We start from the raw sequence: 18,864 nt of genomic DNA, 5'->3' as shown, positions 1-18,864 counted from the left end.
CCAAAAACGCTGTCGTTGATCATCCCACCCAAAAAACTCCCCCTGGGTGCCACAATTGTTATAATTGGTATGTGACATAAGATGACTGCTTCTCATTGAAAAGTAGGTGCATCACCTATTACTCTGACTTTGAGTTGCACATTTCCTTTTTTTACTTCAAGGTTTTTGAGAAATGCAGCACAAGTTGCCCACAATAATCCATTACAAGCACCATCACACTGAGTTAAAGCTAACTGACGGGTGCAAAGCCAACAATCTCTATTTGAATGTCGACAAAACCAGTGAGATGGTTGTGTAGAATGCACAATAATTATTTTCTATCATGGAACGAACAGTCAATTCCCTTTCTGCCTTCAAAAATTTAAAGTAAAAATGGCCTCTAATTAAACCTTGGAATCCTACATTTGACTCAGAGCAGTTGTAGCTGCATTCTGGATGAGAACAGACGGCACATTGGGTCTCTATGGGAATGCTGTTTAGGCTCCTGCTGATTCCTTGTCATCCTTACTGTTTTCTCTTTTTAAGCACTAACTAATGCATATACTGTACACTGGGCTTGCAAATTAGGCAGAGATGAAACATTGCAGTTTTAATTTGTGTTTTCACAACCGTAGCGTTGCAAGGTCGTAAAAAAGGTTGCGTAAGATGTGCAGTAATGTGATAAATCAGTGTACAGTATGAACAACAACAACAAAACGAATGGCCAGCTTGTTTGCATACTGTTGAATTACATGTCAAGCGGCTTAATTTAAGGCAGACCTGGGCATTCTGCGGCCCGCGGGCCGCATCCGGCCCTTTGTGCGTCCCTGTCCGGCCCGCGTGAGGCCAATTATAAATTACAAAATAAATTTTAAAAAGTATCTATGTCGAGTGTGCAATACAACGGTGCTGCTTTTGTTTTGAAAATCGTTATTTGTATTACTTCCGTGTGGACGTATGCGTGTGCAGGATTGTGAGTGAATGTGAACAGCTGCAATCACAAATTATAAAGTTGAAAAAACATCTATGTCGTGCGCATTGAAAAGTATTATTTATGGGCGTGTGTCCGTGTGTAACCTGCGAGTGAAGGTGCACATGCAGCGACAAGTGATGCACGGTTTACACCCGAGACGCTAAAAAGAGAAAAGTTGATGAAGAATGGCGTGTTTTCAACAAGACATGGACTGCCAAGCAACGTTCCCTCTAAGGTGTGTGCCTGCGCATTTGCGCACTGCTCAAGCGTTCGCTGCGCGCAGCAAATACAGGTATATGCCGCGCACCAAATCAAATCCCATCTGAATTCTAAACAAAATAAACACATTTATTCTGTGTAATTTTGCAATGCAACTTTGAGTGACAGTGACAACAAGCGGCCCTAACGGTGTTCGTCAACACCGTTCAATTGAACATCGTTCAATTATTGTAACGTCTATCGAGATGCTTCGAGGACAGGAATTATATCGATCACTTTATTGAGCAAAACTGTTTATATTCGGACATAACCACACCAAAAACATGAGTAAAACAATTCTATCTTGAAAAACTAGTCATTTTCTGCCGTACAAACCAGGCCAAAACCAACTTGTCATCTGTCACCAACACGCATAGCACTAAACCACTGGTGCGTTTGTGGCCACACAAAAAGTCGGACAACTCAAACACCACACAAAGTTACACTATGACTCCTCAGTCATACGTGTGCTTATTTTACTGTCATTTATTATTAATGTTAATTTATTTATATTAGTCATGGAATGCTGTTAACACACTATGTTGAAGTATTACTATTATTAATTATTATTATTATTATTATTATTATTATTATTATTATTATTATTATTTATCTTACGGTATATATCAAAAATAATATTGAGCAAAATTGAATTGAAATATTGTCGATGTGGCCCTCCAGCAGTGCTCGGGTTGCTCATGCGGCCCCCGGTAAAAATTAATTGCCCACCCCTGATTTAAGGGGTCAGATTGAGACTTACGCTCAGCAACGATAAGTGGCGGGTAGAAGAGGAAGTAGCCCACCAGCTCAGCGGAGAGCTGACCAAGGAGGTTTGATGCAGTGGTGCCATTTAGAAAGACAGTCCCGTTCTTTACGCTGTAAACCAGCGACACAGCAGGAGAGCCTGCAGCTTGGGAGACACTCAGCATCTGGACCCAGCGTGAAAAAAAAGACAAAAATACACTGAGGGTCAATATTTAAAGCATTGAAACATATGTGTTTAATGGAATAAATGCAGGATTCCCTGCTTGGATTACGTCAATTTATACTTTTCTTTCAAGATAAAAGTAAAACCTTAGGTTGGTTTCCTCACCTGGACAGACAATCTGCTGTTGTCATTGAGCGCTTTGGCCTGCGCTTCCGAAAAAACCTTCTCCAGCCTCTGCTCCATCATTTGGGAAAACTGACAGGATCTCGGATCATCTGTAGCTCCCACAAACTGCAGAACTGAGAGGAGAAAGAACAGAAAGGCTCAAAAACTATTCAATTTGGGCTGCCTGTGCAGTGTGATATAAAATAATTATTGCTTTTGGATGGATAAGAAAAAAAGATACAGAAGACAGGATATATGTTTCTAGAGACTCAATTTAGCAATGCCCATTACCATTATACTGTATATAGCAGTGTTTTACAACCTTTTTTGAGCCAAGGCGCATTTTTTTCTTTGAAAAAATCCGGAGGCATACCACCAGCAGAGATCATTAAAAAATGAAACTCAGTAGACAATAAAAAGTCGTCGCAATTGTTGGATATGAATTAAAACCAAAACCAAGCATGCATCAATATAACTCTTGTCTCAAAGTAGGTCTACTGTCACCACCTGTCACATCACACAGTGACTTATTTTGAGTTTTTTGGTGTTTTCCCGTGCGTAGTGTTTTAGTTCTTGTCTTGCGCTCCTATTTTGGTGGCTTTTCCTGTTTTGTTGGTATTTTCCTGTTGCAGTTTCATGTCTTCCTTTGAGCGCTATTCCCAGCACCTGCTTTGTTTTAGCAATCAAGAACATTTAAGTTGTTGCTATCTTTTTTTGTGTGGACATTGTTGATTGTCATATCATGTACGGATGTGTACGCCGAATTGTGTACGCCGTCTCTGCTCCACACGCTGTAAGTCTTTGCTGTCGTCCAGCATTCTGTTTTTGTTTACTTTGTAGCCAGTTCAGTTTTAGTATCGTTCTGCATAGCCATCCCTAAGTTTCAATGCCTTTTTTTAGGGGCACTCGCCTTTTGTTTATTTCTGGTTTAAGCATTAGATACCTTTTTACCTGCACACTGCCTCCCTCTGTCGCCTGTATATTGTGATCACAACAAACCATCGTCGTCTCACACGACGTGTTCCAGACATCTACAAAGCAATTAGCTACCGGCTGCCACCTACTGATATAGAAGAGTATTACACGGTTACTCTGCCGAGCTCTAGACAGCACAGACACTCAACAACGGCACATTATTTGCGGATTATAATTACTGGTTTGCAAAAAATATTTGTAACCCAAATAGGTGAAACTACATAATCTCCCACGGCACACCACACTGTATCTCATGGCACACTAGTGTGCCACGGAACAGTGGTTGAAAAACACTGGTATATAGCACTGTATAAATAAACAGTAAAAATTAGGGATGTCCAAATTTAAACATTTTTGGCCTCAGGTCCGATCCGAAACTCTGACAATAGATTAAATAACTGAAAAGGTTTTACAGCAAGTAACTAAAGTAAACACAATAACACTTTTTATATAGCTTTTCTAATTAAATTTAACATGTGCTGGTATTGATGTAAATCAGATTATGTAATACATTTGTGGTATAGGAGGGTTGCATACGACGTCACATCCGTTTTTCTTCTTTGCGGCTTAATTCACACAATGGTCAAGCAGCTTCAGCGTAGCATTAAAACAAGTGAGAGAGAGTCTAGAGTTTGAGCAGAAAATTACGTATTGCTGTTTTGTTCTTTGGTGTTCCAGTCGATCAAACCGAAAGATTTGAAAGAGCTTTCATAGAGTCCCGAAAGAAGTGGTTCATAAAAGGTAATAAAGTCAGGAAAAAAACCGAAGGTGGGTCAAAAAAATGGCTCTTAAAAATCTCACTTTCATCATCTCGTGGAATACAATCAGATCATGCTTGTGTCTGCAGCGATCACTTTGTAAAATGTTTGTTTGAACATTTAAGTTGCTTGAGAAACTTTCTGTGATGCAGTAATCAAGTGTATTCTCTACTATATTAGTAGTGTTTCATAGCAGAACTGAATGTAAAAATAGACAAAAGATTGCATTAGAAATTATCATGTAGAAAGCTGGAACGCAAATGGCGTGCGACTAAACTTGAGGTTTTCCATCAAGCATGGAGTGATAGTTTAATAACTTATAAACGCATGCTTACCTCAGCTAAAGCTAAATATTACTCAAATCTCATCCACCTCAACAAAAATGATCCTAAATTTTTGTTTAGTACAGTAGCATCGCTAACCCAACAAGGGACTCCTCCCAGTAGCTCCACCTACTCAGCAGATTACTTTATGAATTTCTTTAATAAGAAAATTGAAGCCATTAGAAAAGAGATTAAAGACAATGCATCTCAACTACAACTGGGTTCTATTAACACAACTGTATATACGACGGACACTGCCCTCCAAAATAGTTTCTCTCTCTTTGATGAAATAACATTGGAGGAATTGTTAAAATGTGTAAATGGGACAAAACAAACAACATGTTTACTTGACCCAATTCCTGGGATACTTATCAAGGAGCTTTTTGTTTTATTAGGTCCATCAGTGTTAAATATTATAAACTTATCACTTTCCTCTGGTACTGTTCCCCTAGCATTCAAAAAAGCGGTTATTCATCCTCTACTCAAAAGACCTAACCTCGATCCTGACCTCATGGTGAACTACCGGCCAGTGTCCCACCTTCCGTTTATCTCGAAAATTCTCGAAAAAATTGTCGCACAGCAGCTAAATGAACACTTAGCGTCTAACAATCTCTGTGAACCTTTTCAATCCGGTTTCAGGGCAAATCACTCTACGGAGACAGCCCTCGCAAAAATGACTAATGATCTATTGCTAACGATGGATTCTGATGCGTCATCTATGTTGCTGCTTCTTGATCTTAGCGCCGCTTTCGATACTGTTGATCATAATATTTTATTAGAGCGTATCAAAACGCGTATTGGGATGTCAGACTTAGCCTTGTCTTGGTTTAACTCTTATCTTACTGACAGGATGCAGTGTGTCTCCCATAACAACGTGACCTCGGACTATGTTAAGGTAACGTGCGGAGTTCCCCAGGGTTCGGTTCTTGGCCCTGCACTCTTTAGTATTTACATGCTGCCGCTAGGTGACATCATACGCAAATACGGTGTTAGCTTTCACTGTTATGCTGATGACACCCAACTCTACATGCCCCTAAAGCTGACCAACACGCCGGATTGTAGTCAGCTGGAGGCGTGTCTTAATGAAATTAAACAATGGATGTCCGCTAGCTTTTTGCAACTCAACGCTAAGAAAACGGAAATGCTGATTATCGGTCCTGCTAGACACCGACATCTATTTAATAATACCACCTTAACATTTGACAACCAAACAATTAAACAAGGCGACTCGGTAAAGAATCTGGGTATTATCTTCGACCCAACTCTCTCGTTTGAGTCATACATTAAGAGTGTTACTAAAACGGCCTTCTTTCATCTCCGTAATATCGCTAAAATTCGTTCCATTTTGTCCACAAGCGATGCTGAGATCATTATCCATGCGTTCGTTACATCTCGTCTCGATTACTGTAACGTTTTATTTTCGGGCCTCCCTATGTCTAGCATTAAAAGATTACAGATTGTACAAAATGCGGCTGCTAGACTTTTGACAAAAACAAGAAAGTTTGATCATATTACGCCTATACTGGCTCACCTGCACTGGCTTCCTGTGCACCTAAGATGCGACTTTAAGGTTTTACTACTTACGTATAAAATACTACACGGTCAAGCTCCTGCCTATCTTGCCGATTGTATTGTACCATATGTCCCGGCAAGAAATCTGCGTTCAAAGAACTCCGGCTTATTAGTGATTCCCAGAGCCCAAAAAAAGTCTGCGGGCTATAGAGCGTTTTCTATTCGGGCTCCAATATTATGGAATGCCCTCCCGGTAAAAGTTAGAGATGCTACCTCAGTAGAAGCATTTAAGTCTCATCTTAAAACTCATTTGTATACTCTAGCCTTTAAATAGACTCCTTTTTTAGACCAGTTGATCTGCCGTTTCTTTTCTTTTCTTTTCTACTCTGCTCCGGGGTGGACCGCTAGCCTGTTCATCGGATGGGGACATCTCTACGCTGCTGACCCGTCTCCGCTCGGGATGGTTCCTGCTGGCCCCACCATGGACTGGACTTTCGCTGATGTGTTGGACTTTCACAATATTATGTCAAACCCACTCGACATCCATGCTTTCGGTCTCCCCTAGAGGGGGGGGTGTTACCCACATATGCGGTCCTCTCCAAGGTTTCTCATAGTCATTCACATTGACGTCCCACTGGGGTGAGTTTTCCTTGCCCGTATGTGGGCTCTGTACCGAGGATGTCGTTGTGGCTTGTACAGCCCTTTGAGACACTTGTGATTTAGGGCTATATAAATAAACATTGATTGATTGATTGATAGTTTGTGTTCTTTTATGGTTGCTACGCCTAAATATAACTATGGTTGTGTAAATAAATTAACGTCATGTTTAGTCCTAGTAATAAATATTGTGATTGTTGGTCCGATCCACCGTATTTTCATTGTCCATTTTCAAAACAGAAACTAAAAGCTTAGTTGTTGTGCTGGAAAGCCAAGTGTTTTTGTCAACACAAATTACCACATTAGCGTCAAGAAATTATCTGTAATGGTATTAATAAACTATCCATCCATTCATTTTCTACCGCTTATTCCCATCGGGGTCTAGATGAATAAATCTCTCGTAGGCTCAACAGTAAATACTGAATCTTGATATCACTAGCAAACATTGCTGAACAACAGGCAAATCAACAGCTAAATAATGAGACAAAATAAGAACTTCACATCATAAAAACAACTGCAGACACCCCGGCCGAGTCATACTAAAGACTATAAAAATGGGACCCATTACCTCCCTGCTTGGCACTCAGCATCAAGGGTTGGAATTGGGGGTTAAATCACCAAAAATGATTCCCGGGCGCGGCACTGCTGCTGCCCACTGCTCCCCTCACCTCCCAGGGGGTGAACAAGGGGATGGGTCAAATGGGACAAATTTCACCACACCCAGTGTGTGTGTGACAATCATTGGTACTTTAACTTAACTTTAATTGTAGATGAGGCTTATATTAGTAGCAGGAAATCAACTGCAAACAAACGTATGCCTTTTAGCGTCACAATCACAGCAGCATGGCACTTGTTATGTCAATCAAATAATTTACTTAGCGATGCACAAATAAATCCAACTTTGTCTTTTACCGAATAATGTTTAATTTGTGGACCCCTCAGATGTAAAGACATGATGTGCCTTCAATCTTTTCTTTTTTAAATACCGTAAGTGTCAAGTGAAGTGAGGTAGCAGTAACCTCTTGGTGATGATAAATGGTTGACCTTTTTTTTTTAAATATATTTTATTTATATACTCCATCCCATTTAAAATATTTCTTTCATGATCGCTTTTATATTTGCTTCTAAACCTTTCAAAATACGCCTAAATCTGCACTCATGCAGGTAAATAAATGGGGCTTAGACTATCAACAGAAACCCGGAAGTTTCCGGATGTGCCTCAAGGTCATGTGATTGCAACCCACCTGTACACACATTTTTTAAACAAAATAAAGTGTATTTTGAAATTGTAAACAAAAACAAAAACGCCCAAAAAAGTACATTATAACAATAATAGTATATAGTAATCATAAGAATCAGTAATCACAAGAAAAAAACTATTATGCAATGTTCTGGCATCGTGAAATGTTTGTGATTCCAAAGATGCGGACGACAGCGGGCAGGCAGGATAAGTTTTTAATTCTTAAAGAGGCAAAATACAAAAGAAACCGTGCCGCTGAAACCTAAGGCAAAACTAGAATGTCTAAACATGAAACAAAGGCAAAAGTGTTAAGCTGACATGAACCGCAAACAGTCGCGTAAAGCGAACAAGGAAAAGCTATCTTAGTATAACATGTGACCAAAACATAACTGTTGCCCGTGGCAAACATTGAACCCACACGGCATGAGTGGCGAGACGTCTACATAAAAGGGTGTGATTAGTGTCAGCAATAGACGGGACACTAATCAATAACAAGGGTCTGGTGTGTCCAATAAGTGCACCTTGCAACACTAATGTTTAACAAAGGAGGGACAGAACAGAAAACTTAACTTTACATTGAAGCTTTACAGTGTGTGTGTGTGTGTGTGTGTGTGTGTGTGTGTGTGTGTGTGTGTGTGTGTGTGTGTGTGTGTGTGTGTGTGTGTGTGTGTGTGTGTGTGTGTGTGTGTGTGTGTGTGTGTGTGTGTGTGTGTGTGTGTGTGTGTGTGTGTGTGTGTAGCATCAGCATGCTTAGCCATTCCTTTTCTTCTTGTCGTCCAGTAATAATATTAATACTTGGAAGAAACGTAGTTTATTTTCCGCCATGGTGGTGAGGATTAGTATCTTAGAAACGGTTTCACACCGTGGAAAGATGACAGGTTTGTTGCAGCTCGCTCTCAAATTCAAGCCGGTGGTCTGGCAAGACACTCACCCTCTTACATGTGTGTAACAAGAAATCTGGAAATGTAATTTTGTCTCCCTGGGCATGCATCCCTTTTAAAGGAATCTTTTACGTGAGTATAACCTTAAGCCATGGAAATAAACACTGGGACAAAGCAGTGATGAAGAACAGTTTAAAAAAAGGCAAATATCCGCCCCTGATCCGATTTCATCATTGGGATGGGGATATCACCTGTAAAAATGTACTGAATAGAAATACATGATTAAATGAACGTATTGTTAATATTTGTATTAAAAATAATAAACAAATGTTCTCCTCTCCGATGACGAATGCACATGAGCCTCAGAAGCATAGTAACAATAGTCATAGCTCAAGATGTATTTTCTCCCCTATTTTCTTCCTGACCTGTTTTCAGCTGGAAACCAAGAGCCGGGTTGGTTCTCCACACTGCAACAGGAATGGGCAGGGCTGTAACCATGGGAAGGTACTGTCGCAGGTCTGCAATCAGCTTATCTCGACCGTATGCATCCAAGCCCGAAAGCACCACAGAGGGGACGTAAACCATGTCTTTCCCAGTCACGTGATAAGCCACTGTCATGTTGGGTGAACCAAATACAGTCTCCACCTACAAAAAAAGCAGAGACACATTGCTACTAAAAATTGAACAAAACACTTAATAAGTGCCTCATGTCATTGTGATACTGCTAAGTTGTCGAAGGTGCACATACAGTATTAGAAGGAAACTATTTTTGCAAATTACATAACTGTTCATAAACATTGGCAATCAAAATCTAGAGCAACAAAAAATGTTTTCAGCAAAACGTTTTTAGCTGAGGTTGTCTGAAGATGTTCAGTTATAATGTAACATAACATTTAAATTGTCTTATTTTCTACTTGATTCTAATAATAACATAGACAATTGGTATAAACTAACCAAATATCTTGTGCTTAAATGATGCACTTTCACTTTGCAGGTGGTCTTATGTTTACGATGTTCCGGGTTGGATGTTTTGTGCTTGCAAACATGCTCACATGATTTGATTACAACCATAATTGTTGAGGTTGTGGCCTTTGTCAGGAAACCCGGGATGCAGAGACGGCAGGCAAAGTTCAGGTCAAATGTATTTAATGAAGCAAATATTGCAGTAGGGAAGTGCATAACAAAGGCAAAACAGTCACAGGAAGCATAGGGAACGCTATGCAGCATGGAGGTACAAAGCACAGTGATCCAGAGGACAGGGCTGAGAAAAAAGCATCCTGATTGGCAACCAGGGATAGGTGAAGGGGCCAGAGCTTAGACAATCAAAGTAATTGCAAATGGAGGAAAAGAGGAAGTGCAAACAAAAACGAAAGTGCTGGAAGGAAATAAAACAAAATACTAGAAACTAATAATAAATATCATGAGAGATCATGACAGAAATATTCGTCTGTAAACACTTGCTTGAGAACTACTTGCGAACTGTAGCTAGCGCACAAATGTCAAACTCATGGCCCGGGGACCAGATCTGGCCTGCCAAATCTTTTTATGAAGCCCGCAAAAGCCTGGAAATAATATGTTTCGATAAAGTATCCTATCATGTCTTAGTAAGTGTATTTGTTATTTCCATTTTGACAGAAAAAAAATCATGTACTGCTTGAAATTGCATTTTTCAAACTTAAATATTATCCAATATTGCAACATCATCATATCATCATACTTTCTAAGCAATTTTTTTGTTAAAATAAAAACAAATACTTAAATATCTGCTTGACCTATGATTTTAAAACAAGTCATCCATCACATTGTAAAAATGAAAAAAAAAAAATTGGATACATATTTTTATCGCTAATTACTTTAATTTATTTTTTTGTCCTGTCCAGCCACTCAGGCAAATCATATTTTTGATGTAGATGCCCATATTTGCTGTACAAATTTACTTTACAGAAGACAAGGTTGGGATACGTCTCTTGCTGGCTTATTTGTATTTGACTTTATGAAATGAATTTATATTAATGTTTGGCACAGCCGTATCGGAGCAGGAGGGGATAGAAAAAAAAAAGAAGGAAGACAGAGGGGAAAACTGCGTGGACAAGAAGGGGATAAGACAGAGAGACAACATCCATCCATCCATCCATCCATTTTCTACCGCTTGTCCCTTTCAGGGTCGCGGGTGATATGATACGAAAAGTGATAGCAAATAAGCAGTTATTGAAGTAAATACTGATAACAGAAATTACAATTAACATTATTGCACTACAAATGGAACAAAAAAACAAAAAAAATAGAAATACCACTGTTGATCCATCCATCCATCCACTTCCCGCCGGGTTGCGGGGGCAGCAGTCTAAGCAGAGATGCCCAGACTTCCCTGTCCCCGGCCACCACCTCTATTTCCTCCAGGGGGGACACCGAGGCATTCCCAGGCCAGCTGTGAGACGGAGTCCCTCCACCGCGACCGACAACCACACACGCCAACAGTACTATGGAGACCAGCCAGCCCAAACGCCAACACGCAAATACACATCAACACCACCCCCCACTAAAAAACTCCACTCTACAGTCCAAACCCCCACAAACACACCACCGCCCAAACAATTAAGACACGGCACCCACACCAAACATGAGGGCTGCACTGCCCCCGCATCAAGCCACTGACACAAACCCCGCAGCACGAGGACGTCGGGCACAGACCTCGCACAACAGGAAGCGAAACCCGCGCGATGCCAAGTAAAAACCGAAAGCGAAGACAACCCAACCACCTCCATTAAAAAATATATATATTTTTTTTTTAAATGTTAAACCTCACACCCTTAGCGAGGTCTCTGCACAGGATTGGCATTTGAAGTAGCATATCAATCAATCAATCAATGTTTATTTATATAGCCCTAAATCACAAGTGTCTCAAAGGGCTGTACACACTCCACTCACTCATTAAAGGTTTCAATAAACATTGTAAACTGCAGTTCTGCCTTGGTTGTCGCCTCCTTCCCTTCTCAGTACACAACATTACATTCTGGCCAATGTACTAGAAGAGAGGGAGAGGAGGTACAGACATCATCTCTGTCTATACTGTGGTCTTGCCGGATATGTCCTCTGCAATTGGCCGGCGAGACCAAAAGACCAGGCTCACCAGCTGAGGGGATCCTGGTGAGACAATATGATTCACCTATGTGCATTCTTCTCTAGACGTCGGTCCCAAGCTGAGCAGAATTAGGACGCTGGGAATAGACAACTGTTGGCGGTCCACGAAGCCCTGGCCAAATGGAGACATTGGCTTGAAGAAGCGAGACACCAGTTCCAAATCCTGACCGACTCAGCAATCTTCTCCACATCCGCTCAGTCAAGAGACACGACAATCGCCAGGCAAGGTGGCAACAATTTTTCTCCCGATTCGTCTACGTGCTCTCTTTCAGACCAGGGTCGAAGAACGCTAAGGCAGACGCCCTGTCCCGACTGTTCATGGATGAACCCACCTGTCCGTCTGTGGCGGAGCCCATCCTTCCTCCCACTCGCATTGTGGGGATGGTTACTTGGAAAGTGGAGCAACTGGTCAAGACTGCGCTGCGCTCCAATCCGGGATCTGGAGGTGGACAACGCAACGGACTATTTGTCCATCGGGAGCTGCGATCCAGGGTCTTATATTGGGGGCACTCTAGCCTGTTCTCATGCCATCAAGGCTTTCTACGATCCCTATCGCTGCTGCGAAGACGCTTTTGGTGGCCATCCATGGCCAGGGATACACGTGAGTTAATTGCTGCTTGTACTACTTGTGCCCGCAATAAAGCTTTGCACAGGCCTCCTGCTGGTCTCCTTCACCCTCTTCCCATTCCTGCCCGCCCTTGGTCGCACATCATTCTGGACTTCGTCACGGTATTCCCAGCCTCCAGAGGTAACACGACCATCTTGACCAGTGTTGACCGATTCTCCAAGGCAGCTCACTCCATTCCGCTGCGCAAGTCACCCTCTGCTTCAGAGACTGCTGACCTCCTCACCCTGCACGTCGTCAAGCTGCATGGTATTCCGGTGGACATCGTCTCTGACCGGGGCCCTCAGTTTTCGTCACAAATATGGAGAGCCTTCTGTAAGGGGATTGGGGCCTCGGTCAGCCTCACCTCGGGATACCATCCCCAAAGCAACGGGCAGGCTGAGAGGGCGAACCAAAGTCTGGAGACCATGCTCCGCTACGTCGCCAGCCGTCAACCCACGTCTTGGAGCAAGTTCCTGCCTTGGGTGGAATACTCATATAACTCCTTGAAGAGCTCCGCTACTGGTATGTCACCTTTTTGAATGCTCATTGGGCTATCAACCTCCCTTGTTTCCCCAACATGAGTAGGAGATAGAAGTACCCTCGACTAAGGCTCATATTAGACGGTGTCAGAGGGTGTGGAGAGCCACTCGTGCTGCTTTAGAAAGAGCGTCTGAAAAGATGTGCCGCAACGCCAACCGCCATCGCATCCCAGCTCCATCCTATCGGCCGGGACAGCAAGTTACGTTATTCACCAAAGATCTCAGCCTCCGGGTACCGTCTAAAAACTTAGCATCACATTACGTTGGTCCTTTCTCCATTATGACTATCATTAACCCCGTATCTGTCAAACTGGCTCTCCCACCCTTGGTCAAGCGACACCCAGTGGTTCATGTGTCTTCCCCAGTGTCTACCCCGTCATCTGTGATCGTGTCCTGCCTCACGACATCCATCCAGATCTCTGACTGCCTTCCTCGACCCTCGACCCCTGCTCGGACTCGGACATCGCTACCTCTCTCCACCCCTCGACTGCTTGCCTCCCTACGGACTGCCTCTTCGCCTTGCCCTCTTGACTCGACAAAAGATTCATCCAACACACACAGACAACAACCCCTGGTAATACTTACACAATTAATTCTACACTTCGTCCGCACTCATTCACTTGAAGTAATAATAATAATAATAATAATAATAATGGATTAGATTTTATATCGCGCTTTTCTATTGTTATATACTCAAAGCGCATTTACACTCCACTCACTCATTAAAGGTTTCAATAAACCTTGTAAACTGCAGTTCTGCCTTGGTTGTCGCCTCTTTTCCTTCTCAGTACACACTTGCACTTCAATAGGGGCGGCGTGGCGAAGTTGGTAGAGTGGCCGTGCCAGCAATCGGAGGGTTGCTGGTTACTGGGGTTCAATCCCCACCTTCTACCATCCTAGTCACGTCCGTTGTGTCCTTGGGCAAGACACTTCACCCTTGCTCCTGATGGCTGCTTTTTAGCGCCTTGCATGGCTGCTCCCGCCATCAGTGTGTGAATGTGTGTGTGAATGGGTGAATGTGGAAATACTGTCAAAGCGCTTTGAGTACCTGGAAGGTAGAAAAGCGCTATACAAGTATAACCCATTTATCATTTATTTATTTATAATATGCCACTCAAGTGTAAGGTAAGCTCTTCTGGTGGCAATGAACTGATGAAAAATAAAGCCATCACCATGGACGTGAGAATGAACATCATAAAAAGCTAAGAGAGATATAATGGCTGCACATGTTGTTGCGACCATCATTAAGGATAAATATCATATTATTGAGCATTTTATAAGCGACAGTAATAACTAAATAGCATAGTGATCTAATTATTGAGATGGAAAGGTAGTTAGCGCTATGGCTGTCATACCAGAATAAACACTATTCAATGAGCGCTGTGTTGATTCAGGAGAAGGCTAAAAGATTGTTTTGTTATTAAATGTAATAAATTGTTCTGTATGTTGCATTACTGTTTTGTTTTAATTTGCTATATTTAGTGTTTTTCCTACAGTATTGTATGTCTGTCTTTCACCTGTCGTAGGAAGGGAACTCATTCGGAACCAGAGGACCATCTGTACTTTGTTTGACCGCTTTCCATTTACGGCAGTTGGTACCAGATACTAAGTTTTTGGTGTTTAAGTTGGACGAATCACAGTATTGCCTAGAGGACATGCAATATATGTGTTACGGCGCACATGCTGTCTGCTTCTCCCTCCTCTGCGGGAACACTTGGAGGCTCCGCTGACAGCGCGCTCGGACACGCTCCTGCTCGCGCTGAGATCAGCACGCCCACGCAGCTACAAGCCTGCAGACTATCAGACAATCTCCTCGTCTCCGGCTTTGACGTCCGCTGCTTCCACGCCGATGACGTCCGCTGCTGCTTCCACGCCGATGGCATCATTCTCTTCGCTTCAGACGACTCCTCCCCGTTTCCGGCGAGACGCACCATGGCGCCACTCGCGTCCGCCTTCCCGACGGCCAAGATGGTGGCTGTTCCCGGGTCGGCCGCCTCGCCGCCCTCAGCGGCATTCTACTCGCCGCCGCCACCTGACTCGTCCCCGGTGGATTCGGGGACACTTGGGCCGGCGACCCACCCCCAGTTCGCCCCTCCGCCCTCCCTCGACTTTTGTTCCTGTTTTTTCGGGGGTTCGACTTCCAGGACATCTGGAATCTGTCCATAGGGGGGGGATACTGTTACGGCGCACGCGCTGTCTTCTTCTCCCTCCTCTGCGGGAACACTTGGAGGCTACGCTGACAGCGAGCTCGGACACACCCCTGCTCGCGCTGAGATCAGCACGCCCACGCAGCTACAAGCCTGCAGACTATCAGACAATCTGCACACCTGGGTCTGATGAGGGCAAGCTCAATAAAGGACCAGTGGACCCAAGGATCGGGCGGGAACTTAGTTCTCAAATGGTGTATCGTAAGCAACAAGCTTTATGCTCTATTTGTGTTTCCTCTCCGTGGCTTGATTTGTCCCTTGTCTTCTCCCGTGTCCCAGCAGTACCCTCTGTCGCCTGGAAAGTGAGCTGTGTGTCTCACTTTTCCCTGGATCTCCCTCTGGACTCTGACTGCCTCCTTCGTTCCTCGACTTCTCGCTCGCCCCTGTATTCTGATGCCTCTCTCTCGCCCCGGATCATCTGCCTGCCCCATGGACTTCCGTGTTCTATCGCTCTCACCAACATTTTGTGGTAAAACCCTCCAGTTAAATACTACACATAGTCTTACACCATACACACTCTTGGATCTAGTTCACACTCCATTTCCTTAGTTTATATTATTATTGTTGTATTATTATATATATACTATATATATAATAAAACTTTGTATATACTTCCCCCTGGTGTCTGAGCCGTCACCTCCCCTTAGTAAACATAACAATGTGACCAATAACAGTTGTTAATACCTGAGCAATAAAACTGGTGGTACTGCAGCAATTTACCTGCACCTGTGCAAACTCCAATAACCCTAAGCTACTTCAAACCCAGTCTTTTCTAGTATTTTAATCAAATTGAATCCACAGCAATAAAACATCAAATTACACACAACAGAATTGAAGGTTTTAAAAAGTGTAAAAATACACTCCACTTAGAGCAATGTTGAAACCACTTACAAAAGAGCAAATGTGACAAGTGTAACAAAACAAAAACACCACTTAAATGCAGCTATAAGGCATGATAAATGATATACAGGCTGTTATTGTTACAGAGGGAGGACTCTTACTGAGATATTTTTGTAAAACAGTGTTTTGTGTCACATTCTTAGGTTTGTGACCTCTGTGAACTGTGACAATTGGTTAGGGTCAAATAAATTCATGTTATCTTATGTAAACATCAAGTGAAAACCAAAAGAAGAAGTAAAACAACATGGTGTCCTTGCTCTGCCTCTTGCTATTCAGCCCGGTCTCAAAGTGTCTCTGAATGAGTCATTTGCTACTCCACTCTGTCTGTAGCATCACACAGTGAAGGTGCTATTAAGAGACGGTTTGTACGAGCCAGAGATCACGGACACGCCCACTCATTCCACCCCACAGAGCATGAAAGACGACAGTGGAACCTCTGAAGTTGAATAATGCCCCTTGAGTTTGTGTAATAAGCAATTTTAATCAAATATGTGGCTAAAATGTAGTATTTTCTCTTGTTTGGTGCAGTTTTTACTCCAGATGCCCTTCTTAATGTACCCTTCCAATTTATTGGGCTTATACTCCAGTGACTGGGTGTTAAGGCAATGGCCAGGAATCGAACCTATGTTGACTGCGCGAAACCACTACTGAGTAGTACCACTTGTTGTGTGTTTATAAATATTAATTTGTTAAACAAAAAAATTCTAATTTATTCATTTAACATTCAACAATTAGCTGATAGCGATAACTGTGTTGTCCAGTTGTTACATCCTGATTACATACTTGTATGCGTCTCAATTCCAAGTATTAGTGTGCACAGATTTTACATTCAGTTGCAATTCCAAGACGTTAGATGGCAGTAATGTATAGACTTCTGTGTTGCTTAGTCAGAGAGTAGTCTTTGCCATTAGTTATAATGTGCCAGTCTTGTCCTTTGTTGCGTCCTACAGTGTTTATACAGTAAATCTTGTACTTATTATACACCAGTTGTTTATAATGTGCATCTTAGCTGTAATTTGATTGCCAAATTTTGAAGTGTTAATGCTAATCAGTATGTGGCACCGCAAATGTAAATTAACATCCAGCTAGCGCATTTTTAAAAGTGGATCATTTAATTTTGAGCCCGCGATGAGTAATGATTGAGTGCTTGTATTCCCACCAAGTGTTTGAGCCAGTGACAAGTCTGCCACCGGACATGACATCACGGAGTTGATTACATCCTTAATTACATCGCAGCTAAGCATCTAAGAATCAACTCTTTTGTCTATAATTTTTTTAAAGAATATCACTGAGCGTTACTACAGTATTAAGCATGGTTAACTTTCTTTTGCACTTGTATGAGAGCTAACAATGTAAAAATGTTGCTTGAGATCTTGACTACATGTTGTAAATGTTATTTAATTGTAATGACAAAGACTGTGGGCCTGATCTACTAAGATAAAAAAACAAGTGCTAAATAGCGTGCGCAAACTATAAACTTGTGTTTGCTCACTGGGTGTGTTGCGCGTGATATTCTAAGACAATTGATTGCAAGTTTAAACAAGTTTTTGCGTTTACTGTGCGTCTTTCCCCACGGAGACACAAATTCACTGCACATCCATGATATCATGTTCCTACCTGTGCCGTTTTGCTTTGTTTTGAAACATGCAGCAGACATCTATCACTTTTTCTGGGAATTTTGGAGGCAGTTCTGCAGTGCATCTACAATAAAATCAACTTTTTTAGCACACTGAAGGTGCGCCCTCGGAGACACTGGCACTGAAATGTTCCAGACGCAAGAAAAGAAAATAGTTTATAAGAAGTTTATATTTACGAATGAATGAAGAAGGGAGTGTGAGAAGCATAATTTTGTTTTGTTTTTTAAAACGAAGGTCACTAAAAAAAACACCAGCAGACACCAAAATGCATTAATTTAATTAGTTTTAATCAGCCCCTTAAGTCATCCAGCAGTTATAAAATTATAAATGATATTTCTGAATAGACAATGTGTCGAACATTTTTATTTTTGACTGTCTATATATGTTGACAAGCATAAGTAGGACGGAGCTGCAGCACGATGGCAGTACATTTCAGATGTGCTAAATTGAGACGCAAAACAGCTCCCACACAACAGTTTTTGTCTCGATAGATCACACTGTGTGTGCTAAATAATCATATTGCATTTATTCCTCCCAGTATTGTGGGTGTTTTGATGATCAGCATATACATAAAGACAGTGGCGGGCCGTGCGTTTCTCACCTAGGCCTTCAGTGAGGTCCAACTTAGTCCGACTTCACCTCTCAAAATATCGTAATTTATGTCACCACATGGACACGGCTGGAGATACTTTACAGAACACACTTGCACGCTACTGGGCATTGAACCTGTCTATTGTCCGTCGCATTTAACATTCAATAAACCCCCTTTAGCAATTAAAAAATATCTTAGGTGATACTGTCAAAATCAAAAGAACTGTATAAAACAAATGAAACGTGAAAAAAAAAAAAAAAACATATATTTGAACTCAAAATTTGTAGCACCCATCCGACGCCGTATAAGCCAGTGGTACCGTCGTAGTCCTTTGATTCGTGTGAAAATGTATTTCCTTTGCGGGAGCGCACACAGCTCGCTAAACCTGCATTGCTTGGCTTCGTCTGTCCACAGCGGATTACTAGGTGTAAGACAAACACTTTATCTTTGTGGTTTTTGTACCGGTGAGTTTTATGTGGCTTTCTATGGCTCATATGATGCCGGTGCCACTTCCTGTTTTCGCAACTTGTGATTGGATACTCACTTGGAACTCCCAAGTGAGTATCCAATCACAGTGTTAGACCAGCTATAA

The 18,864-nt window shown here is 42.1% G+C and overlaps 1 protein-coding gene across 5 annotated transcripts in view; it reads right to left on the bottom strand.

Moving 5' to 3' along the window:
* kiaa1549lb (KIAA1549-like b) overlaps positions 1-18,864 on the bottom strand; it is a 164,963-nt gene that overhangs the window by 57,876 nt on the left and 88,223 nt on the right. For all 5 annotated transcript variants that reach the window (XM_062026723.1, XM_062026737.1, XM_062026731.1 and 2 more), the window contains 3 exons: positions 9,075-9,294; positions 2,304-2,437; positions 1,971-2,139 (listed from right to left, as the gene is read on the bottom strand). In XM_062026723.1, the coding sequence (XP_061882707.1) occupies positions 1,971-2,139; positions 2,304-2,437; positions 9,075-9,294 (523 nt within the window). The remainder of the gene's footprint in view (positions 1-1,970; positions 2,140-2,303; positions 2,438-9,074; positions 9,295-18,864) is intronic.

The sequence above is a fragment of the Entelurus aequoreus genome, linkage group LG02 (assembly GCF_033978785.1).
Source record: "Entelurus aequoreus isolate RoL-2023_Sb linkage group LG02, RoL_Eaeq_v1.1, whole genome shotgun sequence".
Lineage (NCBI taxonomy): Eukaryota > Metazoa > Chordata > Actinopteri > Syngnathiformes > Syngnathidae > Entelurus > Entelurus aequoreus.
Note: the sequence above shows the minus strand (reverse complement) of the source record. Positions and strands in the feature narration are given on the sequence as shown.